Here is a 26404-nt window from a genome sequence, read left to right as displayed (position 1 = left end):
AAAAGAAATCATTGGAACCGGTGCAAAGCAAAGGTTGATGGAGAAAGCAAAGGGGCCAGATTTCACTCGTAGAGTAGATAGACACTACTATTGTGCTCAGCGATTTGTCACGACAGACGCTCTGCTGTGTCTGCTACAAACGATAGAATAGACTGAAGATACGCCTCTAAGTACGCACATTCAGGTTTGTCTTCTCTGCTTCCTTCCGTGCAGGATGCAGCTGCAGCTGCAGCAGGTCTTTCTTTTTCTTTCCAGAGATCCGATTAGGATTTGCTTTATTTTTGTTACTGGATCGTCTCAGTATTCATTTGGGATGTCTCTCTGCTCGCTAGCCTATGTATCCCTGGCTTAGATCTTCTCAATGTGCATGCACATGTTCTGAATTCTTTTTATGAATCCAAGATTGTCTGTCTGGTTTATTCAAATGCTAAAGATCAAGCTCAACTAACAAGCAGTTGGACCAATACTGATGAACACCAAATATCACTATCTGTACGGAATTTGATTTATTTTTTACTTCCTCCGTTACATAATAAGTGTCATAGTTTTAGTTCAAATTTAAAATAAAATCACGGTATGTATTATTGACCGGAGGGAGTACAATCTTCAATGAAGCTACTTTTACTCCGGAGAAACAAAAAATGACCAAACTTTCTTTGATATCACTCCTCACATGCATGCACACATAAATCATGATGCACAAAGCAAAGAGGGGACTTACATGTGCTAATCCCTACACCCTACTTCAGTTGCTAAGGTGTTAACCGTTCAATGAGGAGACACCAGCCAGTTAGCGCCTAAATCTTAATCTACTCCAGGCGTGCATGACCGTTGGAGGATTAAAATAATAACCAGGATCATATCTGTCACATGCTATGTGTTGGATCTTTACCATTTTATAATTAAAGTTTTGGTCGTTTGATGAGGGTTATAGTCACCATTTCGCACGGTGTAGGCGTGATGTCGAGTCAAAATCCTACTCGATCTCGTGCGTGCTACTTTTCGTGTTTCAAATCATGTACCTTCGATTCTGTTCATATGTTTGTTTGGTCGTTTTGCTTCGCGACTGTGCTTCGATACACCCCTCCTCCTAAACTCAAACACAACAACTGCTGAAATCATCGAAACCCCTTCATAAATAAAGTCAAGATGGTATTTTACGCCTAGTTAATGAATAATTAGTTCGTAAGTTAGCCATGTAGGAAGCCTTGCGACCTCACATATGTACGGATCCGTATATGTAGGTCATGTGTACGTACGAAACCTCTACGATGGTGGTGGGCACCGGCACACGCGAGGATAGCTTGAGTTTTCGCCATCTAACTTGCCCGAGGCTGAATGAGAATTGATGCCAGACATATTGCTGAGCATTTGCTTTGCAACGACAAAAAACAATGTTGCTTTCTAAACGTTCATGAACATACAAGTCTACACGATTCTTTGTTGTTATTGTTTTATTTTGTTTGGCAAGGGGTTAGTTTAATTCAATACGTGTGTTGTTGCTTTCAGATTGAAATGAATCGAAGACCCCATCCAGACCATGCATCCTGTTGCTAACTTGCACACAATGATGATGCTGAATAGCAAGGTGGACGGACAGCAGCATTAGCTAGCAGAAGCTGGTAGGTAGTACAATCCAAAGCAAGGCAAAGCAGGCCGATCGATGGATCATAAGAGAAAGTGTTAGCATGCATGCATGGATGGAAATTATCATTCATGATGCTGCATTCTTGGGAATATTATCATTATATATCCTGGTCCATCCAGCTAATAATTTGCTATGGCGATGCATCAATTTCACCTACTACTCTTGGGCTGCACCCAGCTGTGTTTATGATTTCAGTGATTAGAAGTTAATTAAGGTGTTGGCAGCTTGGCATGCATGTTTTATGATCCAATTAATAGCAGGGCTGCTTCAGTTGAGATTTTTTTTTTGTGTGTAGCCGAAAATGAACTGGACATAGTAGTAAGTGTGAATTTAAGAAATCAAAGGTTAAAGCAATGAAGTGAAACATAGAAAGAAAGAAATGTAGTAGCAAGTTGTTGTAGGGATATTCACTTTGGCTCATAGGAGCATTTGCTCTCATTATGTGAACCAACATTTTGAAGTGTCAAAAAATTCTAAAATAAAATTTTACATGTACATCTACATATTTTATGTTCGTACACAAGTTTTCAAAAAAAAAACTAAAAAAATTTGTGGCTCCTGTAAAAAAGACAAATTTTGATGCTATAACATGACTACGTACATGACATTTTTTTGTCTTTTTTGTACATGCCACATAAAATGTTGTTTCTCCACGAAAACTTGTGCACTAACATAGAATGTCATGATGTACACAAAAAAATTTATGTCAGAATTTTTTGCCATTTTTAAAATTATTTTTTAATTATTTTGTATAATAAAAGTATTTGCTCCTATGAGCCAAAATGCCTCCTCCGTTGTTGTAGGAATGAGCAACAAGAGTCCAAGATTGGGGAAAGGGTAAAGCAAAAGAGAAGAGGACAGGGGCAAGAAAGGAAAAGTGAAAAAGAAAAGGAAAGGAAAGAGGTCACCATCACTGCCCCTGCCTGATGAGGTCTGTCTCTTTTGCCTGCTCAGCTCATCAGTCTCACAGCCACTCTCAGCTCAGCACCTCAAACAGCAGTACATCACAACAGGAGAGGGGATAGATAGAATACAACTACACAAGAATCTTCCATTCCATCTCATCTTGTCTTTCTCCCACATCACAAGATTTTCTTTCTTTTTAGTAGACAAAAAAAGAAAGAGGATCAGTCCTCTTAAGTAGGAATTCAGTTCAGCAATGGTGCAGTCTTGCCCTTGGTAGATAGAGATACTCCTAGTCCTAGATAGAGTGAGTTTGTTAGCGCGTGAGTAGGGAGGGATATGGATCAGCCCATCTGCGGCCTCCACCCGGGCATCGCCGTCACCGGCTTCTGCTCCGCCTGCCTCCGCGAGCGCCTCGCCGGCCTCCACCCCAGCGACCCCGCCGACCCGGCGGAGCTCCGCCGCTGCAAGTCCTTCTCCTACGCCCGCTCCGCCGCCGCCTACTTCGAGCCGCAGCGCCGCTCCTGCGACGTCCGCGGCGCCGCCGCCCTCTTCCAACAAGAACCACCGGGCGACCTGGAAGATCTTCCACCGACAGCGATGAGGCCCATGAAAGACCACATCAACCAAGAGAAGAAGGCCGCCGGCACGTTCGGGGGATTGGGCAAGAAGTGGCAGGAATGGCGCCGCAAGAGCAAGGTCAAGAAGCAGGAGCCGGGGCCCACTACCAGCATCAGCAGCGGCAGGGCCGCCATGCCCGTGCCGCACGAGGATCCCCGGCACCGCAGCTTCCGCGACGCGCGCTCCGAGGTCGCCGTCGACGCGCTCGGCCGGCGCTCCGTCGATGTGGACGCCGCCCTTTTCTCGATGGACGCCGGCCGCATCTCGGTGGATGAACAGCCCCGGCCTTCCTGCGACGGCTACCACGGTGTACGGCCACGCCTGCCCCCAATGCTGTCCCTGGTCGAGGACGCGCCCATCCCGCGCTCCGATGGCCAAATCCCTGTGGAGGAAGACGACGGTGCCGAGCCCGGCGGCTGCGCCCAGACAAGGGACTACTACCTAGACTCCTCCAGCTCCAGCAGGAGGCGCCGGAGCGTGGACCGCTCCTCCTTCTCCAGCCGCAAGTCATTCTCTGATGCCAGTGATCTGCCCAGGATGGTGGCTGGTGCAAATGCCAATGCCAATGCCCGGGTTTCGCCAGCCATCGGCGCCGAGTTCTACCAGTACCATCACGCCCAGAGCCAGAGTGTTCTTGACCATAATCAGCACTGGGAGCATGGACTGTATAATTCTCATTCTCTCCGGGACCGGGATGATGATATGTCCGGGAGCTTGGATTCAGCGGCATTCCGTGGCGGCATCCCTCTTCCGGCGAAGAAGTCTAAGAAGGGGATCAAGGGGTGGAGCATCTGGGGTCTCATACATAAGAAGAGCAGCACCAAGGAATCTGAAGCTACAAATCTAGCCAACAGATCATTTTCAGAAAATTGGCCCGAGCTCCGTGCAAGGGGGTACAATGGGCAGATGCTCAGGTGCAATAGCAGTGTAAGCGCGAGAAGCTCGTTTGGCAATGGTGGAGCAGCGATGGGCGTGGTGAGTGGGAGGAGGAGCAATGTTGAAATGCATGTAAATGGCTTAGGGAGGATGAGGAAGGACGAGGTTTTGCTCGAGAGGAATTTCAGTGCAAGGTATGCGCCTTGCACGGGTGATAATGGCGGGATTCCTATTCCAGTGGGAGGAGGTAACCAGTTCAGCCGGCGAAATCACAATGGCATGTCCGGGAAGGGAAGGCCCGCTCGTTCATCGAATTCATTGCCCCGGAGCGCGCTTGGAATGTACTGATCTAGAAGTGATAAAGGCAGGTTTATTTGCTTCTTTTTCATCTTCTAATGTGCCTTGGCTACAATGTTCATAGCTGTGGTAGCGTCATCAGGATCATACTTTTGTTAGGCTGAGAAGAAAAGGAAACTGGTGATGGTGTTGGATTATACCTTACTTAGGGTCTTATTTCCTACTGGGCTTGGGAGTGGGGTATAGCATTTAACTTTACACCCTTGTATAAGATATGCCATATGTATGTTTGCTTTTATCAGTTGAATTCAAGTTAGCATTCTGGCAATAGTAATGTGTTCACAGCATGATGTAGGGGCTATGGAATGGAATGCCATAATCTGGCCTGGTGCTGTAAGATGTTATTGATCTAGATTTAGATTGGCAGCAAGAAATTTACAGGTTCCTTGTTACAGCCTACTAGAATCTAGAATGTCAGATTTTCTTCTGCTCCTACTATTATTGTGTCGTTTCTGCCCCCAGAAAATCCTAAAGTATGCAAGGGTTTTCTTCCTGCTTACTTGTGGAATTGTAATCCGTCTACTTATGTTTACCGGCATGATTCACATCTTCCTCTGTGAATGTGTGTTCTTTTGTTAGTGATAAAGTGATATTCACTTCATTTCTTCCTTAAGGAGATTGTCACAATCGCCAGTAATAATTACAAACAGAGGCTAGATGTCCATTTGCAGCTGGACCAAATTCACATCTATCTAATTCATTCATACGAATGCTGAAGTAGCATCTTAACTCAAATTTAATTGATTCCAGGCAATGACAACCGAAATAATAGAGCAACAGGAGCTCACAGCCACAAACGTATGTATCATACAGTAACCTGGACGCACACTCCATGTGTAAGGATGATGCACCGCCAGGATTGCACCCAAGAACATCCATAAAGCTCTCCAGGCCCTAGCGATACAGCGGCAGGAATGCCAAAGGAACAAATTGAGTACCCTACATAGGGCACCCAATAATCACATACCGTGAAGATGAAATGTGGTTTCTATTATAATTGGTTAATGCTTGTTTATCTCTACCGTATACAGCACAAGTGACAGGAGCTGCGAATCTTAATGATCTATCACTAACACACAGTTAATACAGCTACCCATCTCGATATCAGCAGTGAAGCAGCTGTGTCCACAGTCTGCTCTTGTCCGAGGAGACCCTTGCCAACACCTCCTTCAGGCTCCCAACCGACTGCTGCAACCTTTCTTCCACCTTCCCTTTCACCACTGCATCTTGCTGCATGCATCAGAAACATAACACAACACTAATTAGCTTTTACACTTGTTCAGCCAAACGTCAACCATAATTAGTCTATGTATCACAATTCAGATGGGTCTCGGAAAGAAGAGGCTGCCTTCGATATCCACAGAGTGTAGAGCGCTGCCAGCCCTGCCTGGACGCGTGTTTCGCCAAACTCATCACCAGGAGCACTAAGGCAGTCTGACAGGAGGTGTATCTCCTGGGCTAGGAAGAGGTCTGCCAAGGACTCCTCCTTTGATGGGCAGGTTTCTTCAGAGTTCATCAACTGTTGTAGCCACCACTGCGAGAGGAACCGACGATGGATCCACAATGACTGCACCAACAGACATAATCTCGACCAATCAATCACACTAGTGTGGCAAACATGACATTTTCATGTTTGATTCACACAAGGCACAAACCTCTCTTCCTTGGTACCGCCTGATGAGCATCTCATTCCACCTTATTTCCTCCTGTCAGATCATATACAATCAAGTCTCTAGCAAGAAGGCTGAACTAAATGCACACAGCCATGAAATTGATTAGCTTTTGATGAAATTCACCATACCTTCCACATTAGATGAGCATCAGACTGCAAATAAAGGGAATCTTTTCCGTTCTCTACACCATGGCTGTCTAGCAATGCAAGTAGTAGAGACTGTAAAGAAGCAACAAAAAATCAAAGTTTGCAGTGATGCAACTGAGTGTGCATATAATGTCCTTACAAATAGTTACTTCCTCCGATCCATACTACTTGCCACTAAAATGGATGTATTTGTAATTAAAATGTGTCTAGATACATCTATATTAGTGTCAAGTAATATGAATCGGAGGGAGTAGTAGCAAACATGGTATGAGTGGAAATACAGAATATTGAAATGTGAGAATAGAAAGAAATCCAAAACAACACATATAATTGCACATGGTGTAACTGAAAAGCTCTGCAAACTGATACACAAACATGCGTTCCATATGACAAATCATCCAGTAAGATGCAAAAAATTCTTTAAGCCAGTAATACAAATAGTGCAAGCTACAGAAATAAGTAAAGGGCCTAACCCTGCGGTAGTGAAAGCAGCAGTTGTCAGCCACGTGCAACTCGGTCCATTTTACTGACCTGTTCAACTCATCAAGCACCTTCAAGAAACAGGAATCAGTTGCAAGCGGTGATTGGAGCAGAATGTCTAGCCAAATTGCTACAGTCTTGTCGAAGGTTAAGGCTATTCTCTTCATGGTAGTGTTTGGAGGTCCAGGTACAAGATTGCAAATGACAGGCAAGGAATTATAACGAGTTACAGTCTCACCTGTTTTGCTTTCATGAAAGGAATGAGCCAGCATCGATGCCTCCAGGCACGGTAGTTCATCTTTGATTTCTGCAAATGAGGTAAAGTAAAACTATATTGTTAGGCAGTGTTTTTGCAGCTAATCGTTACAATGTGGTTCGGTAAAAAAAAATATGGTTGACTGGAAGGAGTGGATGTGAAAATTCTGAATAAGCAATACCTCTGCTATCTGTTTTACTAGTAGAGACTCGTTTTCTATAAGCTCCGATATATCCTGAATTTGTTGCGCAAGCTTTGTGATGACCCATCTCCTGTTGTAGACAAGTAGTTTATGGTTTTTGCTATGCTATGCTAGTACAAACAAAGGGAAACCAACATGGTTTTGCAGCAGCAGCAGAAGGCTGGGTTGAGGCGGTTTACAAGGAGGAGGAAAGTGCAGGTATGTACCTGTGGCACCAGGTGCTCTCATTCTTGGGCGAGTAGGACAGGATCAAGGCACACAGCTGCAGCTCATCCTTGAGGTGCTTGAGATCGTAATTCGCTGATAGCACCTTCTTCCTGCACGAGATGGCGAGTCTTGTAGATAAGATAAGAAAAAGGGCATGTGTAATTGGCAGGCATTGTATAGAGTTTACCTGGAGTTCCATGCGGTGAGCAGGTCAGGGCAGAGTATGAGCAGCGCCTTACTGTGCGTCATGATCAGGGCAGCAGCAGATGGTGATGGTGAGGGGGGGTTGAGTGTTGCGTTCGAGTGTGCGTGGCGCGCGGCGCGGTAGAGGTCTGGTAGGGCGTCGGTGGAGACGGCGAGCTTGTGGTCGCTGCACCAGAAGTGTTGGGATTTGTTGGCGCTGTCGGCGAGTAGCGAGTGGAGCTGCGTGGGATGCAGGAACCCAACCTCGTCTCTGCGATGCCATGAACGAACTTCAGAGGGAAGAAATCTGACTGAAAAGTAAAGGTGAGCAGGATTGGATCCTTACATGAGCGGGTCGTCGTGGAGGATTCGCTCAAATTGGTGGAGGAGATCCCCTTCCCCTTGCGCTGCTGCTGCTTCCGATTCCATTCCCTGCCTCTCTTTGTCCTGTTGATCTCTCCTCTCGGGATTGGTGTTTGGCTGGGAAGCGGGGCGGGGAGGGGCGGCGCGAGGCAAGAAGAGGACGAGGAGGAAGAAGGGGAGAACTAGTAGAGAAGTGCTCCCTCCGTGAGACTGGCTTTTCAGAACCTGGTGGTTGTGAATCCACTTTTTCAAAAGTGTGTTTGTGATGTAAGAACATGTTTTAAAAATCGAAACAGAAAATGAATGTAAAGGTGATCTTAAATATGTGTCTTGGATATGAGTTTCGTGATGAAAAAATCTTTTATTTTGCCTCGGCAAAAAAATGAAATTTTGCAGGGCTATATAGCAATATATATGTGACGTATTTTGTTTTTTTAGATTCTGAAATAAAAAAAAGTGGTTTCTCCGCGAAAACTTTCTACGCACACATGGAACATGCATACGTACCCCGTTATTTTTATTTCGAATTTTTTAACATTTGAAAAATGCATTTCCCACCTGGGTTCACGTGCACCCAGGTTTAACTGGGGCTTTTCCTCCCTCCGTCCACTAACACGCGGGTTTTCCAAAATAAATTATAAAGTAGGGTGAAAAATACATTAGAAAGATGCACTTGAGTAAGCTAATTGCATGTAAAAAACAAGGAGAAAATGTGCTTAATATTACCGAGTTTGAGTTCTGAGAGAGAATCAATTAAATATGGACAAAGTTTAGAGCTAGATGTCTATTTATTTAAAAATGGAGGGAGTAGTCAGAAATGAACTAGGTTGGTCTGGTCGAATCGAATCGACGCGACTCGATGCTGTGGCTGACTGAATTCTTCTCAACTTTCCTATAACTCGATCTGTTGCAGATCAAGCAACCATGAAGATTTACAAAGTTATTAATGTACTACTATTTCGCTGAACTTCATAGGTTGCTAACAACACAAATGTCCAATCTATCAATAACCAATTATGCATTGATGACTTCAATTTGTTGGACATAAAAAACAAAATAGTACTAAAAACTCTTGGAGCATGTGTACATGATTGGTACCAGGACAATCATGATTCACGAAGGTCGCCAGCGATGGGAGTGCTTGGGGAATCGGAGATGGGGAGGGAGGCGGGGAAGGGCGAAATCGTAAAGTGAGGAGCTCCCGAGTGGGGACGCGAGTGATGGGACGGTGGCGTGGCCATAGCGGCGAGTCGAGTGACATGATGTTGGACAAGGGCGGGCTTGATTAAGTCGCTGACGACAAGAGGCCTAGGGAAAACGGGTACGAGGATGGAGGTAGGGAAGGGGAAGAGTTGTCTAGGGAAGGGCGCGCCGGGGTGAGGTCACGAGCGGTAGGGCGGCAGCAAGTCGCCGGCAATGGTAGGCTGGATAAGGGGAGTCGTTATCTACCAACCACGCGTTTGGTAACCTAGGTTGATTTTGGGGCTCACGGGGAGGTAGGCTCCAGGGTCCTTAGCCCGTTCGGAACAAGTCACAATGGGTTCTTTTGTTGCTCGTGATGCATCGATTGGGCCAAAGGTGTCTGGTTGCATGTAGCCAAGTCCAAATCGCGTTCAAAATGCGTCATCGCATATTTGGTACCATCTAGTCAATGGTTGTGGTCACCTCTTCTCTGGAATGGTGACTTTACCATACTATTACCACCATCACACACAAAGAAGCTACCAGTTCATCCTAACAGTATGACACTTCATAAGTAGAGTTCCTAGCTGCTACGAATGACAGTTCATAAGCATAGTTCCTAACTTGTATGAATGTGGGTTTAATATTACAATACGACGGTAATCAAAGGAGCAGTTTCATGAAAGGAGGATCAAGTGGAGTTTGTTCTTCTTCTTATTTTTCATCTTCTTCTCACAATATGGTCTGCCCCTGTGGCCTTCCGCATTGAGTTTGTCCACTCGAGTTTCTTATTTTTCGAGGATTTATTATCGTTTGCCTCATGATATGGCCAGTCTCAGCTTCATCAAGCACAACAGGTACTTTGAAATACTCATCCCCAACCTAAGGTCCATTTGTGAATGAGAATTTTGTTTTGTAGTTTTTGTTGCTATGCTATAATTCTTTTAATTTTGCATAACTATATCTAAAACTTGAGGCGTCTATGTCTAGCAGACTGAAAGTTTCATACTTCTCGATGGACGGTCCTAACATTGATTCGATCTAGCCAAAAATAAAGGATGAAAAAAATATTTGGAAGCTGGGCGGGGCGGCACGCGGCTGGCTCTGCCTGGTCCGCCTTTGGTGCCGCTGGTGTGGGTGTGGCACCAACAACGAAACCAACAACCAAGTCATCACGACAACGTCACAAAATTCCCAAATCCACCAGCTAGCAGCAGCACCATCAAGCAGAGCAGCTGCTGATAATGGCCGAATCAGCTCGTGCGCGGGACGCCCTGAGCGTCAGCGCCGACGACCGCGCGCGGGTGGACGCGCTCTCCGCCGCCGCGTCCGCGTCCCTGACCTCGTCGTCCGACCACCTGTCGCCGAGCTTCTTCGAGGGGTTCGCGCTGCGCGGGATCCGCGTCGTCCGCATCCAGCCGGGCCTCATCCACTGCTCCTACACCGTCCCTCCATGCCTCACCGTACGTCACAGTCGCTCCCTCACTTCCATAGCTCCACTTGATCCATCCATCCCAGCTGACACGTGCCCACGCAGGACTCCACCACCGGCTGCCTCGCCGCCGGTGCCGTCGTGGCCCTGGTGGACGAGATCGGCTCGGCCGCCGCCATCTCCGACGCCCAGAACCTCAAGGTCTCCGTCGACATGTCCGTCGCATTCGCTGACCTCTCCCAGGCGCGTCCGGGGGACAACCTCAGCATCACGGCGACGGCGCTCGGGCACAAGGGCGCCTACTCCGGCACCAGCGTCCTCCTCACCAACGCCCACACCGGCAACGTCGTCGCCGAGGGCAGGCACTCCCTCTTCGGCAACCTCAAGAAAATACCGCCCAAGCCGGCCGCTGCTCACAGGAGCAACTTGTGATTTATACTGCTACCACGTATCTACTATACGATTCTGTATGAGTGTATTTATACTGCTACCACGTATCTACTATACGATTGTCGTAAATAAAAGCAAACAGGGATGAGATTCATGCGTTTGCTGATTACTGAATCCATCCCAAGCTCACTGCATGTATTATGATACTCATTCTGTTCATAAAAATATCACTACATGCTAACCGATGGGGAAATCACTACATGCTTCCCGGCAGTGTGATCAGTGTGCATACTCAGAACACAAAACAGCCAAATACATCCACAGGCAGGCTGCATATCTTCGTCATCAATTGACGGCCCCATCGGTTAACCCCAAGCAGCCTAGCCTAACACATACAAAAAAACATGACAAATAAGATCTAGTGCTCACTAGCCATTCCTGTACCTACATCCTTGATCATACCCAGCAAGCATTTCAGTCGTAATATTGCAACAAAAATGAAGCCAGCAGAGGAATGAGATTGTACTGAATCCATCCCAAGCTTACTGTATTGGCACGATACATTTTTGCTTGCCGGCAATGTGATCAGTGTGCACATTAAGCACACAAAACACATATACGAGCAGTCTGCATATCTCAAGCATGTCTATAGAATTACATACAGACTCTGCCACGTCAGCTGCCACGTAATTTTGACCGAAGTCAAAATCCAGACGTGGCGCTGGAGCTCTGGCCGGCGGCCAGTCGAGGTCGATGTCGATGCTAGAGGACTTCCGCGGTGTGGCGCGCATGCTCATTCGCATCAGCGTGACTCGGGGAACCTAACGGTGGTCTCGCCGCTAATTATTGGTCATCGGGGAGTAGCCGGCGGCGAGGTGAAACGGCGGTACTCGCAGGCTCACGGTGCGGCGAGGCTACGGATCATAATCAAGCAAAGCGAGCACACTGGGAGATTGAGGAGCTCACCAGAAGCACGTATGGCTTGACGGCGAGGTCGGAGCTGGCCCAAATCGCCGGATTGAGCCATTACGGCGCCGGAGAAGATGGCCGGGCGTGGTCGATTGAAGGCGTGTTGGCTCGATTCCGGCGTACGGTGACCAAGTCGAGGACGACGGTCACGGTGGTGCTCACGGCGGGGCCCGGGGATGCTCCATTCGTCGCCGGTGAGAATCGACCGGTGGCTAGGGTTTCCGTCTGGGGAGAAATTCTGGAGCAGAGGGAAAAGAACTGGGGCGAGGGTCCGTCGTGGGGCTTTATACGGTGCCAGGAGGGTGCCTCGTCACCACGCCGGGCGAGGAGAAGCTGCCAGCGCCGAGGAGAAAGGAGGCACGGCGTCTTGCTGTCTGCCACGCGAGGAAGAAGATGAGGACGAACTCCTCGTTGTTATTTTGACGAAGAGGTAAGTGGGTTGGCGTTGAGCCGCGTCTTGGGCTGTGTTCTGGGCCAGTGCTAGGCTCGGCAGCTGGGCTGCTGGTGGGCTGTGGCGGCCAGGTAAGGTCCAGGTCAGTCCCTCTCCTCTCCTTTTCTATTTTCTTTTTATTTCTGTTTTGAATTTCTGGTTTTATAATTCTGTTTTGAATTCATCTATACTATGCAGGTATTTTACAATTTGAATTCTTGTGTAATTCACCCAAGATACTTTATAATTACTGTTGGATATTATCCACTTTAATATGGTACTAAATCATTGGTTTATTAATTGCTATTGGGATTTGGATTATTTATCCATATAGGTATGAATTTGAATATTGTCTTTGGAGATATTCAAATTATTTTCCAAATGATGGTTTTTCTTATTTAATGATACTTATATTGTTATTTGGTTTTATCTTGCAAGAACATTTCCAAAGTAATGTTTATTTATGGATTTCTGTTAAAAGTGCTTTAATAACATGATTTCATGTGCTAAGCTATTTCTAAGGACTTGACCTTATATTTGATAACTTGATTACTTGCATATGATTCTTATGTGAATGCTTATTTGTTAAGGTCTTGTAGGTTTTATTATAACCATATTTCAAAGGTAGCACTAGAATTATTCAATAACACCTTGAAATCCCTAGGGTAATTCTACTCTCATCATGGTTTGTTCTTTATTATAATGATAGGTGGTTAATCACCACCATATAGGTATAAGTTGTAGGGTTTAAACTAGGTTCATCTTATGCTCCATCATTAAGCATAGGATTTAACTAAAGTGCAATTCTAGAGTTCTAATTGTAGTTACCTAATAGCACTTGGTTTGAATCTTAGTTATGGTCTGGTTTTATAAGTGTAATCACTCAAGTATTTCACAGCTTAGATTTGAGATATAATTTTCTTTTTGTAGAATTTGAGATGACACTATATTGTATTTGCTAGGGTTTAGTCTCCCCTAACCAGGATAAGATGGTTGCTTGCTTAATATTTTATGTGCTTCCCTAATTAATAAGGATTTGAGAATTGGTTTTATCTTCTACCAATTAACTCCTATTATTATTCCCAACATATCATTAAAGTAACTACATTGATTATAGTTCTTTTTATAGTTAACTTTGGTCATATGGGTGGATGGTTCTCACCATATTAAATATAGAGTTTTACTTTAAGGTTTTCTTAGGTTCTATGTTTTATGAAATATAGGTATGGTAGGATTCTACTTATGATCACCAAATGGTTCACAAGTAAAAGATAAGATATAAACCTAGGGTTGCTTACTAGTTATCATTCCTATAATTTCATGTGGGAATGAAATCTACTTATTCTAGTAGGGTTTAACTTATCCTCACATACTTCAAGAGCATGATCATGCATTAAGCATGATCAACTTGTTCTTAATATTTCTACCTCAAGTCCCTAGGGTCTATGATCATCACTCAATTTATTATGATCAAGGTTTGGCTTCCTGAGGTATTTCTAATGCAATGGTTTTCTCTTCCATGATCAAGTGTTGTCTTGATCAACTAAGCATAATATCTCTCTTATAGTTTCTTAGATGGTCATGGCTATGGTTGTCTCAATAGATTATATCCCAGGAGAATTCCTGAGATATTCTGTTAGGGTTCTACTTAAGCAATGTTGATATTATCTTCTGGATATATAGATAGTTTTCCCCCTTACATTCAAGTGTTGGCTTAACTTTCTTGAGTGTAATACCTTAGCTTGAGCTCTCTCATTTAAGAACAGTTATTCTAGGGTTTATGGTGTACTCCTAATATGTATTTAGTTAGCTAAGCTAAAGATTCAATTGTCTAACTTAGTTGGTTTATCTTTCTAGGAATTGTCTTGGATGATATCCTATGGTTTCTCTTAGAGATGATGATCTGAATACTTGGATGTATATCCAAGGTTTAAATCAAGTTTTGTTATTGCTTCTTTAATAATTATAATCGAACTCTCACCTCTCTAGGTTTGATGTATAATAATATAGAATAAAGAAGGATATATATTTCTAGAGTTGATCTCCTTGTTATGTTTCCAAGATTGAAATAGAATGAATACCATGAGGTTCATGGTAGAATCAAGGATTAGTTTAAGACATGGAGAAGATGAGTGAAGAATAGTTTCTCCAATTATTGTTACTTGATTTCCAATTAAATGGATGTTCATATGTTATAGCAAGGAATATCATGTTGTGATCTTTAATAAGATCAAGTAGTTGATCCTTGATTAATAAGTTCTTGTGTTGATTATAATTCCATTTGATCTAACCCCTTAGATCAAATTATCTCTACCCAAAACAAGGTTTTAGCAAAGTCACATTGAGGTTTATAGCGCTTGACTTGATGAGCTACTTCAATTCCACCAAGGTCAAGTGAAACTTCAGTTACTGTGACTGTTTTACTTTAAAGCGCGAAAATTCCCCAGATTTTCTATGCATGAATGCAATGCACACATCTGTTTCCTCTATTTTTGTAACCCCAATACCTGGGATATTACAATGGGTGAAGTCTAAATGTTAGTAGTGAAGTATGGTTGAGTAATATTCAATGTTATGATATTTAAGTTGTTGTGTTATTCTTCTAGTGGTGTCGTGTGAACGTCGACTACACGACACTTCACCTTTATGGGCCTAGGGGAATGCATCTTGTACTCGTTTGCCAATTGCGGGGTTGCCGGAGTGACGAAACCTCGAGCCCCCGTTGGTATATCGATGCGGGGAGGGATCGCAGGATCTCAGAGTTTAAGGCTGTGGTTAGATTTATCTTAATTACTTTCTTGTAGTTGCGGATGCTTGCAAGGTGTATAATCACAAGTATGTATTAGTCCTAGGAAGGGCGGTACATTAGCATAGGTTCACCCACACAACACTTATCAAAACAATGAAGATTAATTAGCCGTATGTAGCGAAAGCACTAGACTAAAATCCCGTGTGTCTTCGAGAACGTTTGGTCATTATAAGTAAACAAACCGGCTTGTCCTTTGTGCTAAAAAGGATTGGGCCACTCGCTGCAATTGTTACTCTCGCACTTTACTTACTCGTACTTTATTCATCTGTTACATCAAAACCCCCGAATACTTGTCCGTGAGCATTTACGGTGAATCCTTCATCGAAACTGCTTGTCAACACCTTCTGCTCCTCGTTGGGATCGACATTCTTACTTATCGAAGATACTGCGATACACCCCCTATACTTGTGGGTCATCACAGAGTTCCTAGCTGCTACGAATGACAGTTCATAAGCATAGTCTCTAACTTTAATATTACAGTACGACGGTAATTAATCAAAGGAGCAGTTTCAGGAAAGGAGGATCAAGGGGAGTTTGTTCTTCTTCTTATTTTTCGTCTTCTTCTCACAATATGGTCTGCCCCTGTGGCCTTCCGCATTGAGTTTGTCCACTCGAGTTTCTTATTTTTTTCAGGATTTATTATTGTTTGCCTCATGATATGGTCAGTCTCAGCTTCATCAATCACAACAGGTACCTTGAAATACTCATCCTCAACCTAAGGTCCATTTGTAAATGAGAATTTTGTTTTGTAGTTTTTGTTGCTATGCTATAATTCTTTTAATTTTGCATAACTATATCTAAAACTTGAGGCGTCTACGTCTAGCAGACTGAAAGTTTCATACTTCTCGATGGACGGTCCTAACATTGATGCTCGATATGATGGTTAGCCAAAAAAAAATGATGAAAAAAATATTTGGAAGCTACGCGGCTGGCTCTGGCTGGTCCGCCTTTGGTGCCGCTGGTGTGGCACCAATAACGAAACCAACAACCAAGTCTATCACGACAACATTCACAAAATTCCCAATCCACCAGCAGGCAGCAGCATCACCAAGCAGAGCAGCTGCTGGCCATGGCCGAATCAGCTCGTGTGCGGGACGCCATGAGCGTGAGCGCCGACGACCGCGCGCGGGTGGACGCGCTCTCCGCCGCCGCGTCCGCGTCCCTGACCTCGTCGTCCGACCACCTGTCGCCGAGCTTCTTCGAGGGGTTCGCGCTGCGCGGGATCCGCGTCGTCCGCATCCAGCCGGGCCTCATCCACTGCTCCTACACCGTCCCTCCATGCCTCACCGTACGTCCTCAACTCGCTTCCTTACTTCCATATATAGCTCCACTTGATCCATCATCCCAGCTGAGCTGCATACGTACGTGCGTGCCCACGCAGGACTCCACCACCGGCTGCCTCGCCGCCGGCGCCGTCGTGGCCCTGGTGGACGAGGTCGGCTCCGCCGCCGCCATCTCCGACGCCCAGAACCTCAAGGTCTCCGTCGACATGTCCGTCGCATTCGCCGACCTCTCCCAGGCGCGTCCGGGAGACAACCTCAGCATCACGGCGACGGCGCTCGGGCACAAGGGAGCCTACTCCGGCACGAGCGTCCTCCTCACCAACGCCCACACCGGCAACGTCGTCGCCGAGGGCAGGCACTCCCTCTTCGGCAACATGAAGAAAACACCGCCCAAGACGGCCGCTGCTCACAGGAGCAACTTGTGATTCACTCCAAGTCTTACTCCGTTAATGTTTATGTTTGAGTGTATTTATATACTGCTACCACGTATCTACTATACCATTGTCGGAAATAAAAGCAAACAGGGATGAGATTCATGAGTTAGCTGAGTTCTGAATCCATCCCAAAGCTTACTGTATTACGACACTCCCTCTCCTCTGTTCATAAAAAGATGCCAGAGATTTATCTAAATTTAGATACGGAGTATATCTAAGCACGAAAGATACACTAAAAAGTGTTTAGAGACATCGAAATTTAGATAAATTTACGATATCTTTTATCTAAAGAAAAGAGCCAGTACTTACTTCCCGGCAATGTGATCAGTGTGCACACTCACGACACAGAACAGCCAAACACATTCACAGGCAGCCTGCCTATCTTCATCATCACTTGACGGCCACTAACATATACAAAAATCGATGACAATGTGACCCAGCAAGCATTTCAGTTATAATATTGCAATAAAGATGAAGACAACAGAGGGCATCATCGACGATTAAAAGATCAAGCAAATGTACTGCGCCTTCCTGGCTCATCATCACAAACAAGATCTACCGTATAGCCAATGTTCCTCCAAGCAACACGGAATTAACACCACATTGAGATCTCCTCGCTACCTCAGAATTAGTTCAGGGTCCTGTCAAGACCCACCAAAATTTATTACAGCATCTCATAAGTTGAGGTGTCAAATTTCTCCATTGTTCCCCGATTCTCAAGGGTTAACTTCTTCTGAAGGAAAAATAAATGTGCGCGTCATTGTTCTTCTTGTATACCACCCACTGCAAAAATCATCCCATGTCATCTTTAATTGACAGGCTTCCTCACGAAGGCCTTTTGGACCTGTATAGGTAGACAGTAAAACATGTTAATGCAGTTGATATAAAACGCTTGCATAGTTCCAGTATGATATTTATAAATTAAGCTACCTGCTCCAGTGTCAAGAACATAATCACATTCCATGATCCCAGTCGAGCAAAGTTTGGAAGGAAACCTTTGTAAAATGCCAGAGGTCCCTGTACACACAATCCTATCAATTAGCAACCTGCTTGGGTTTCTTCCATTGCATTCAACAGGTGTATAAATCAGATCATAGGGGCTCACACATATCCATAATATTCACTTCGCAGACAGTACCAAGTATAGCATCAACAAAACACAGTTCAAAAGATATCAAAACAAGTCTGAAAAGTGAACTTGGTACACAAGGGGAGAACACCATCAACATATTATGCTTTTCAGGATTAAGCTCACCATGCCATTTTTAATCTAGACAAGAGTTGTTATGAGATAAAAAGAAGATGGTTCCCACAATGGCTCCTTACCAGAAGTATGATGGGTACATGATGGCATATAAATAATCGAGATCAACTCTTTCCTTACCACGATTAAACCCATTTACATGATTGCTAGGAGATAGAACAGAGTTGACCCACCATGATAATGTAAACATATGAGAACCACCAGAAGGCTATCACTATTTCATGATGACAGCCATCAGGTCAATTAAGTCAAGAGCTGCACAAGTGGCCAATGAACTATCTATTCTCCTCAATACATATTACTATAAATAAATGTCGATTTGAAATGGGAACATGTCCTTCGCCACATGGCCAAAATTTTATATACTATAAATAGATACCGATACGGAATGGGAACATGTGCTTCGCCACAAGGCCAGATGCAAGATATGTTTGAAAGGACAGACTATGTATTAGTATTGTTTATCTAGATCTGACTCAAAAGTCAAAATTCATGAACAGAGTAACAAAGTGGAACATACATCGTTCTTTAAGGTCTTCACGAAACAATCAATGGTACTGGTGTAGGCTGAGTCACCCATCATTCTTGACTTAACCTGCAAGGTGTTCTTTATCAGTCTAAAGCATCTACGGCTATATATATTTAAGACAAGAACATAATTACTAATCAATACACGATACAGAAAGACTTCTTCGATATTGAGCACAAAAAGAAGGTTCATGAAGACCAGCATCCAATTTCCATGGAAGCAAAAAAATAAAGTTTCCATGCAGGCAAAGTAGCATGTGGTATTGTGGTGGTAACAGGTCCACGCATGAAAAATGAAGGCTTAAATCTGCAGAAGCGCAGAAGTATAAACCTCACAAAGACCAGACTAAGAGAACAGCTACAGGAAATATCATGAATACGCCATGAAACTGTAAGGTATGCTGCCACTGGATAAAGGACTGGACTGAAATATCTTAGTTCAAACTTGTCATAGTGTATGATCCTGTCATTTACCAGTATATGCCACCATCGGTACTAGACACTAGTTCACTACCTAGTTGATAAATACAACAAGATAGCATTGCTCCCAAAATCTAATTTGCAGTTGATCTAGATAATAAACACTAGTTTACTACCTAGTGAATGCATAAATATACCAAGAAAGCATTGCTCCAAAAAAAAAAAAACTAGTTTGCAGTAGTAAATCAGTAGAGTAGGGATAATTTGATCACTGTGCAAGAAGGAAATCTCACCACATCGACTGGAGAACCAACACAAACAGCAAAGAATCCAGCGCCCAAACCAGACAAGATATGAGTGAACACATCATCTTTGAACCCAGGAAGTTTCAGAATAGACTGCATTGACGGTGACAGCAAGTTAGCATCTAGTACAATAGAATGAGAAGGAAATAGAAGAAATGACATAGAAGAAGCGCACCTGCTTCACTTGATCATAACTGGCCAACTCAGCCGCGTTTATGATGGCGTTACGTGCAACGTTGGGACCGATGCCAGTCCACAGAGCGGCAAACCCTTCCTGAAGACGATGAAACAAACAGATGTGAAGCAAGCAATCCAGGAAATGCTGGGTACATAGCTGGCGGTACAGGAGCATAAGGAACTGACCTGCCTAACAATGGTGGAGTAAGCATTCATTGCCCCAGTATAGCGGCGTGGCACGCCAGGTGCGAGCTTCCCCTCGGACTGCAGCCTGACCTTGACAAGGTCGGTGGGGTTGGCCACGGCGATTGCAAGGGCACCTGGTGCATGTCGGATTTAGTTTTGCTGCATATTTTGGTCTCACTTGGTAGGAACAGCATATGTATGGATGATGATGAGTTTACCAGTGGTGAAGCCAGCAGCAATCTTCTTGTACAGAGGTACATCCCCGACATGGTTTTCGCCCACATAGAAGGCCTTGACCTGAATGTGGTCATCAGGCATAAGATACAATCGAGTCAATTTCATTCACCAAGGACCTGGACAGAATGCAACGCGTCGAAAAGGGGGTTAGGGAAACGTACGGGCTCGTAGAGGCCAATGCGGAGGCCTCCGTAGATGCACTGGCGGTGGAGGCCGGGTACGATGCCCTTCCAGAGCGCGGCGGCGCCTTCCTCCCTGGCGATGGTGGTGGCGGTGCCGAGCAGGCCGCGGTACTTGGGCGCGGCGAGATCCCCGGCGATGGCCTTCTTCTGCAGCTGCAGCCTGACCTTGGCCGTGTCGAGGGGGATCGTGGTGATCTGCGGAGGGGAACACCATGAGTTGGAAAAATCAGGAGGCAAAATCCATGATCCTGGACGGGGAGTAGCCAGGGTGCATTCGAAATCGAGCGATCCGGCGAGAGATTTTAAAAAACAGAGGGTGATCCCGTCCCCATCCACATCCCCATCGCAGGAACAGGAAGGCACGGAGAGGGTTTGGGTGGAGAGGAGCGATGGGAGTAGGAAGGGGGTTAGGGTTTAGTAGCACCTCGGCGAAGCAGGCGGCGATGGCGCTGGCGGTGAAGCGGCCGGCGAAGGAGATGTCGACCTTGGAGCCGTGGTCCGGCGCCATGCTTGGGCTGACGGTGGACGCAAGGCAACCAACACCACCAAGCAAGACGAACGTTCTCCTTCCGTTACAGGTGGTAGCACTGTCACACACAACACAAGGGAAGAACAATAATGGAGGGGCAATAAAAAGGAGGAGAGGGACTAGAGGGAGGGGGAAAGGAAAAGAAGGGCAGCTTTTATTTCGCCCTCCCCTCTGCTGTTTTTCCTTCCCTCTTCTCGGTTTTTGAATCAACTCCCTAGTAGAACACTAGTACTACTATTCAGTTGATTTTTATTCTTCGTTTTTGAATCAACTCACTAGTTTTCAGTTGATTTTGTTTGCCTTTCGCTTTTCTATTTTAAATTTTATATGCGCTGCTTATTAATTATCGTTCGATTCGATTCTGATCTGATCTGATCTCACAATGGTTATGATCGATGACTCAGATACGCATCACCTACTAATCCCACTAGTCTACGCTGGACCGCTGTACACCTTCCTCGTTTCAATCCATGAACTCATCCATGTGTTGCACTTGACTTTGCAACCATGTCTCCCTGTTTCTTCGCTTCACGTCTGCTCCGTCCTTCCCCCGTCAGTGTTTTGCTCATGTACTACTTCTCTCCTCTTTTCAGGCACGAGTACTATCTGCAACAGTTGAACGACCATTGCGTAGGTTCCCTTGATACGCACGATACCCGCTCCAAACCAAATCCATGCCCGGGCTGGAACAAGAGCAGCATCCAATTCCAATCCCATGTCGTGCTACTCCTACTTGTGGCAGAATAAAGGAATTGAAACCTAAAAGAATGCACTACGCTCTACAATTTGCTGCCCCTTTTGCACGCATATCAACACCAACATCGTTTTTTACAAGGCAAATAAAAGGGGAACCAAAATGCAACAGTTTTTACTTGGATTCTTACTCAAACTTACTAAGGCATCTCCAACGGCGCGACGCATTTGGGATGCCCAAAATGTCCGCGGGCGTCCGTTTGCGTCTCCTGACGAACGCACAAATGGTAGCGCGTCCGTTCGCGTCTGGGGCTGGCTCCAGCGGGGCTCCCTGTTAGTAATTTCAGCAACCATAGCATGTATTTTAATAGCATGGAAATATTCATTATAAAACAAGTAAATGCATGTTTCTTTGCTAGTAATTAATTTTGGTGCTAAAGAATTATACCAAGCTTTTTTTTTCTTTTCCTCCTAAAGAGGAGGGAAACAATTTCAAGAAGTAATAGCGTTGTTGGATTTTAGTATTACCAAATAAATTAGCTAGCTCAGTAAGGTTTATTAAGTGTTCATACGGAAGTTTTTCTTCTCTACCACAAAACTTAATTGCTTCAGCCTTTTCTATTTTCTCAGGTTCAACATCAAATTCATAATCTTTATCTTTGATGTATACTAGTGGAATGTCCGTGCTTCGCCACGGTTCCCTACCTTATATCTAGTGTTACACATGTTACATGTGTAAATAATGCACACAAATATTCAAGTATGTAGAAAAATCACCCACGCAGTAAATATTACAAATATTTAAGTTATAAAATGCAAGGACCAACACATTATTCCTCATTTTAAAAGCCAACGTCTAAGGAATTCTTGCATAACATTAGTAATATTATCATCAACTTCATATACATGGTATTTGAGTACAAGTATCAAAATTTCTTCATTAACTCGTAGCCATTCTGCACACGCAGTCTATCATGTTAACATGAAGTTTTTCCATAAAAATCGAAAAATGTGCACATATAATACTCATGGTGCGTGTAAACTGGATGAACAACCTTTACCATTCCATGAAGGCATAAAACTATAAACTATGTAACCAAAAAACTAAATTACTTAGTCACTCTATCAAAAGCTTGTGTGATTCGGAACCTAATCCTAGCTCACGATGTATCAATAAATCAACATATTTATGATAACTTAATCTTTACTCGCTCCATCAATCATGACATTTGAGACATGCATTTTCACACGGTTTTTGTTGCACAACTTTAACTACTAATATATACAAATTTATATGACTTTAGAATGCTCAAAACTTTTATTATATTATAAATATAAATCATAGTTAAAATTATAAGTTTTTTTACCAAGCAAAATTTAAAAAAGAACAAAATTGAGCCAATTGTCAGGGCCACATACTTTCTAAAGATGGATTAAGGCTTTGCGATCGTTGCCATGTTCCTGTCAGTTGGCATCCACATCGATCTTCCCTAGAAACTCCGCTCAACACGTAGACAAAAGCAAATGGGAAGATAATAGGACCTGAATCATGCACTCTAACCTCGCTATCTAGTGCCTGATTCCTCCACCCCTTACCTTGCCGTGAAATCTGGACCTAGCAAGATCCATGTCTTAGCTGCTAGCTCTTTAGGTTATTGTGCAGTCTTGATGTTCACTCATCAACTCCGCCTTCTATAGGCGGACGCGAATCGGCAGACCGCTGCTGCCTCACGCCTATGTAGCGAGTTACAACCAAACATAGACACAAAAAATAGTCATCGCTAATACTTCATTATGATACGATAACATTTTAGCACTAATACTTTATTATAGAACACCAAACAGCCAGCTTTCATCTGAAGAAACCAATAGGAGGACAAAGAAGACGATCTTCAAGATCAAAATTAGAGCAACAAATGAACATGGAAGTTGCTTTTTTCAAAATCCACATCAAAGTAGCAGATAAATATGAAAGTTTCTTCTTCAAAATCAATATTACAATAGCAACAGATGAAGATGAAAGTTGCTTCTTCAAGATCAACGTCACATTAGCAGATAATTTATGTGGAAGCACCTTTTTAATGTTAGATTACCGCCTTGGAGTATTCATCAAGAATAGAAGGTTTCAGGTTTGGTAGAGTGCTCGCATTTGTGCTCATGTAAAAATGTTGTCGGTCAGACCTAAGCATTTGTTAAGAGATATCGGTGAATCAAAAGACCATAATTATTGCATAAAGTATTAATACAACTAACTCTAGGGATCATCGTCACCTGTAGATACTATGCTTGAAATTAGGCAGCGAGAAACATGCACATCAGAGTCTTAGCAGATAAACTATCCAGAACAGTCAAGACTAACTACATGCCCGTAAGGAAACACTCAAATTTTAATAGTATCTTGAATAATTGTATTGCATAAGCAAGCAAGAAAATTTTGCTCGACTTATCTACGCAGTTTTGGTGCCTTTGCACGTTGGTGCATATAGAGTCAAATTCCTTTTCCATCAGTTAATAGAACTAATTAAGCACTACACCATAGTGGTACACACAGTGCACAAGTGTTGATGAACCTCTATTGCACTCTATGTGGACATGTAGATGCATATGCTTACAATTGAGCTTGTTGAAAAAAAATTACGCACAAGATGAATTGCCAAGACACGGACCAGATTGCATGTGGATGCTCCATTGCTCCTTATCGCAAATCAGCAGAGGAGCAACAGCCTGTCCCAGGTATCATTGCAGCCGTCCGAGGAGAGCAGCAACAGGTCGATCACCATCATTGTCGTTGCGGCGGTGGCGCCGCATCTGGAGGATGCCCATACTTCTGCTGGAAGACGACGGATTCTGCTCCGAGGTGGATGCCGGTAGCCGCAGCTTGGGGTATTCTTGTTCGATTTCCTGCGGTCCGTCCCCACCAAAAAACTTAGCGAAAAACCGTCAAGATGGTACTCGTGGAAGAGTAGATCGGGGCGGGAAATCTTACGCATCGGAGGAGGAAGCCTCGTCGTGGTCGTCGTTGTTGAGGTGCCAATGTCGGCGTCTGACTTATGGAAACCGGCGAGGGTTGTGGCGAGCTTAGAGGCTATGAACTGCGAAATCATAGATTGACGTTTCCGTTATAATAGGGAGGATCGTGCACCTTAGAATCGGGAGGATCGAGGCACCTGCAGGGCGAGGTGGTGCATGAATGCGAGCACCGGTAGTAGATAGAGTAGTTGAGAAAAGAATTTGTGAGGCGTGTGATGGGCCGAGGTTGTTCGAGCAGTTTTTGAGACGATGATCGGGATGATGCGCTCGGTTAATAGGTTGCGTTGATCGAACAATGGATAGGTGCAGTGGCATTTGGAACGTTTATAATGTGAAGTGTGACATCACGAGATGTGTGACATCGGATCTTTCACATTTTGATCATTTTAGGAGTGGTATAGTATTTTTTTCAAGTTGCCTAATTGTAGGCACTAAAAACTGAAGTGCTCAAAATGTTGAGGGAAACGAGAAATGGTCTCAATGTTTTGCGTAAGGTCTCAACTTCCATGTTACTCAATTAGCTTGCACAAACTTCTATTTTCCATGTTACTCAATTAATTACATGAGAAAGTAGGGCACAATGCAACAAGCACAAATATATATCTTATACTCTTCTTTCTCTTCATTCATTTGAAATTTGAAATGGTGGCACGTTTCTCACCTTTTACATATGCAACCTTCTGCTTCCTCTTAAGAATAAAGGGATTATAATCTTGCATCTACAGGACTTGCTCAAATGTCCTGGTCAACCCAACAAGAGCAAAATTTAGGTCTCATTTCACCATTCTCGCGCATCAAAATTGCCGCCATGAGAACATACACCGGTGCTTACTATCGTACATCTCTCCGTTACCCCTGGCCAACTACACATGTGATTATGTGAAAGAAAATGATGCAATTAACCAACAGCTAAAAACTTGTGCGATGATTCGGAAAGAAACGGTACGGTTGACGGGTTGTGCTATTAGTATGCTAGCCCTCTCACCCCTTCGGAGTTTTCACATGGAAAGCACTTTGCTCTACTAAGCCAACATGACAAAGAATTATTTCAAATAGCACCGGTGACACGGCTCATTGTGATTACCCGAAGTAATAAATCATTATATTTATTTCTTTCATATAAGAATAAGATCCGCTTTGGCACCATGCTATTGTAAAGCATCAAGGAAAGCTTCGCTGCAGATTTAGATTGAGTGAGTTCATACAATATAGAAAATAACAATGTCCGGATTCCGAAGTTCGGAGAGTGATATTAATGGCCGACTGACCTTCTAGGGTAAAGGCCGGGTTGGGGACGAACATTTGGGACAGAGGGCTGAAGGCGGTGGTGAACACTGGACCCCTCTTCTCCAAGCAGCATGCCAAACATCACGCACCCGATCCTTGAAGCGACCACCCCCGGTAAAATCGCAGCAAATAAATCCACATAAATTTTGCATCCTTGATCACCGGCAGGAGTCTAAGAAAACCCCATCCAAAATCCCGACCGATTACATGTTCCCAATAGACACGGTACCCCTGAGCCTCCATGTCTCATAGGTGGTCCGCTGCATAGATAGCGCCAACGCCGCCTCCTGCAAAGCTGGCAATCGTCATGAGCGTCGCTGAGTACACTGCCGGTTACCTGCACAGGAGATGCCGTTGTAGGAGCAGCCATGCCACGAACCTAGCGATATTGACCAGCATCGACACCGAACCCAGCATCACCGCACCGCTCGCGGCGTTCCAATAGTCGTCATCGCTGCCACGCCGGACACCACACCACTCCGGGGTTAACCATCACGTGCGGAGGCTTGAGCGCGGCACAGATCGTGGCGTGGAGGCGGTGGGAAACCCTAGGAGGAGAAGGTTGGGCCTCACCGACGCAGGTGGTGGAGAGAGACGGAGGCGGTGAGCCAACACGAGTCGGTAGGTTGCGGCGGCCGGAGCTCCATGGGATATGTCCGCCAACGCATGCGACCAAGAGGGAGCGTGGGGTCAGGAGGCTGCTCCGGCAGCGACGGCGGCAC

At 44.6% G+C, this 26404-nt stretch overlaps 5 protein-coding genes across 5 annotated transcripts; 3 read left to right on the top strand and 2 right to left on the bottom strand.

The window, feature by feature from the left end:
- The first annotated feature begins 2890 nt into the window (after positions 1 to 2890).
- Positions 2891 to 4396, top strand: LOC124696203 (protein OCTOPUS-like). The gene has a single exon (XM_047228965.1). The coding sequence runs from the start codon at positions 2891 to 2893 to the stop codon at positions 4394 to 4396; it is 1506 nt and encodes a 501-aa protein (XP_047084921.1).
- Positions 4397 to 5478: 1082 nt separating this feature from the next.
- Positions 5479 to 8100, bottom strand: LOC124699151 (protein prenyltransferase alpha subunit repeat-containing protein 1-like). The gene is made up of 10 exons (XM_047231499.1): positions 7899 to 8100; positions 7557 to 7823; positions 7369 to 7479; positions 7142 to 7232; positions 6943 to 7011; positions 6698 to 6775; positions 6207 to 6296; positions 6061 to 6111; positions 5754 to 5972; positions 5479 to 5635 (listed from the first exon to the last, which is right to left on the bottom strand). The coding sequence occupies exons 1-10, from the start codon at positions 7979 to 7981 to the stop codon at positions 5510 to 5512; spliced, it is 1185 nt and encodes a 394-aa protein (XP_047087455.1). The 5' UTR covers positions 7982 to 8100; the 3' UTR covers positions 5479 to 5509.
- Positions 8101 to 10341: 2241 nt separating this feature from the next.
- On the top strand, positions 10342 to 11102 carry LOC124699150. Its single transcript, XM_047231498.1, has 2 exons — positions 10342 to 10560; positions 10635 to 11102. The coding sequence occupies exons 1-2, from the start codon at positions 10342 to 10344 to the stop codon at positions 10959 to 10961; spliced, it is 546 nt and encodes a 181-aa protein (XP_047087454.1). The 3' UTR covers positions 10962 to 11102.
- Positions 11103 to 16065: 4963 nt separating this feature from the next.
- On the top strand, positions 16066 to 16838 carry LOC124699149. Its single transcript, XM_047231497.1, has 2 exons — positions 16066 to 16415; positions 16509 to 16838. The coding sequence occupies exons 1-2, from the start codon at positions 16197 to 16199 to the stop codon at positions 16833 to 16835; spliced, it is 546 nt and encodes a 181-aa protein (XP_047087453.1). The 5' UTR covers positions 16066 to 16196; the 3' UTR covers positions 16836 to 16838.
- Positions 16839 to 17316: 478 nt separating this feature from the next.
- On the bottom strand, positions 17317 to 20740 carry LOC124699148 (mitochondrial uncoupling protein 1-like). The gene is made up of 9 exons (XM_047231496.1): positions 20568 to 20740; positions 20123 to 20338; positions 19943 to 20021; positions 19725 to 19858; positions 19537 to 19635; positions 19350 to 19454; positions 18629 to 18703; positions 17775 to 17861; positions 17317 to 17688 (listed from the first exon to the last, which is right to left on the bottom strand). Exons 1-9 carry the CDS (start codon positions 20649 to 20651, stop codon positions 17653 to 17655), a joined length of 915 nt encoding a protein of 304 aa, XP_047087452.1. The 5' UTR covers positions 20652 to 20740; the 3' UTR covers positions 17317 to 17652.
- Between the last annotated feature and the right edge of the window lie 5664 nt (positions 20741 to 26404).

The sequence above is a fragment of the Lolium rigidum genome, chromosome 3, assembly GCF_022539505.1.
Source record: "Lolium rigidum isolate FL_2022 chromosome 3, APGP_CSIRO_Lrig_0.1, whole genome shotgun sequence".
Classification (NCBI taxonomy): Eukaryota; Viridiplantae; Streptophyta; class Magnoliopsida; order Poales; family Poaceae; genus Lolium; species Lolium rigidum.
Note: the sequence above shows the minus strand (reverse complement) of the source record. Positions and strands in the feature narration are given on the sequence as shown.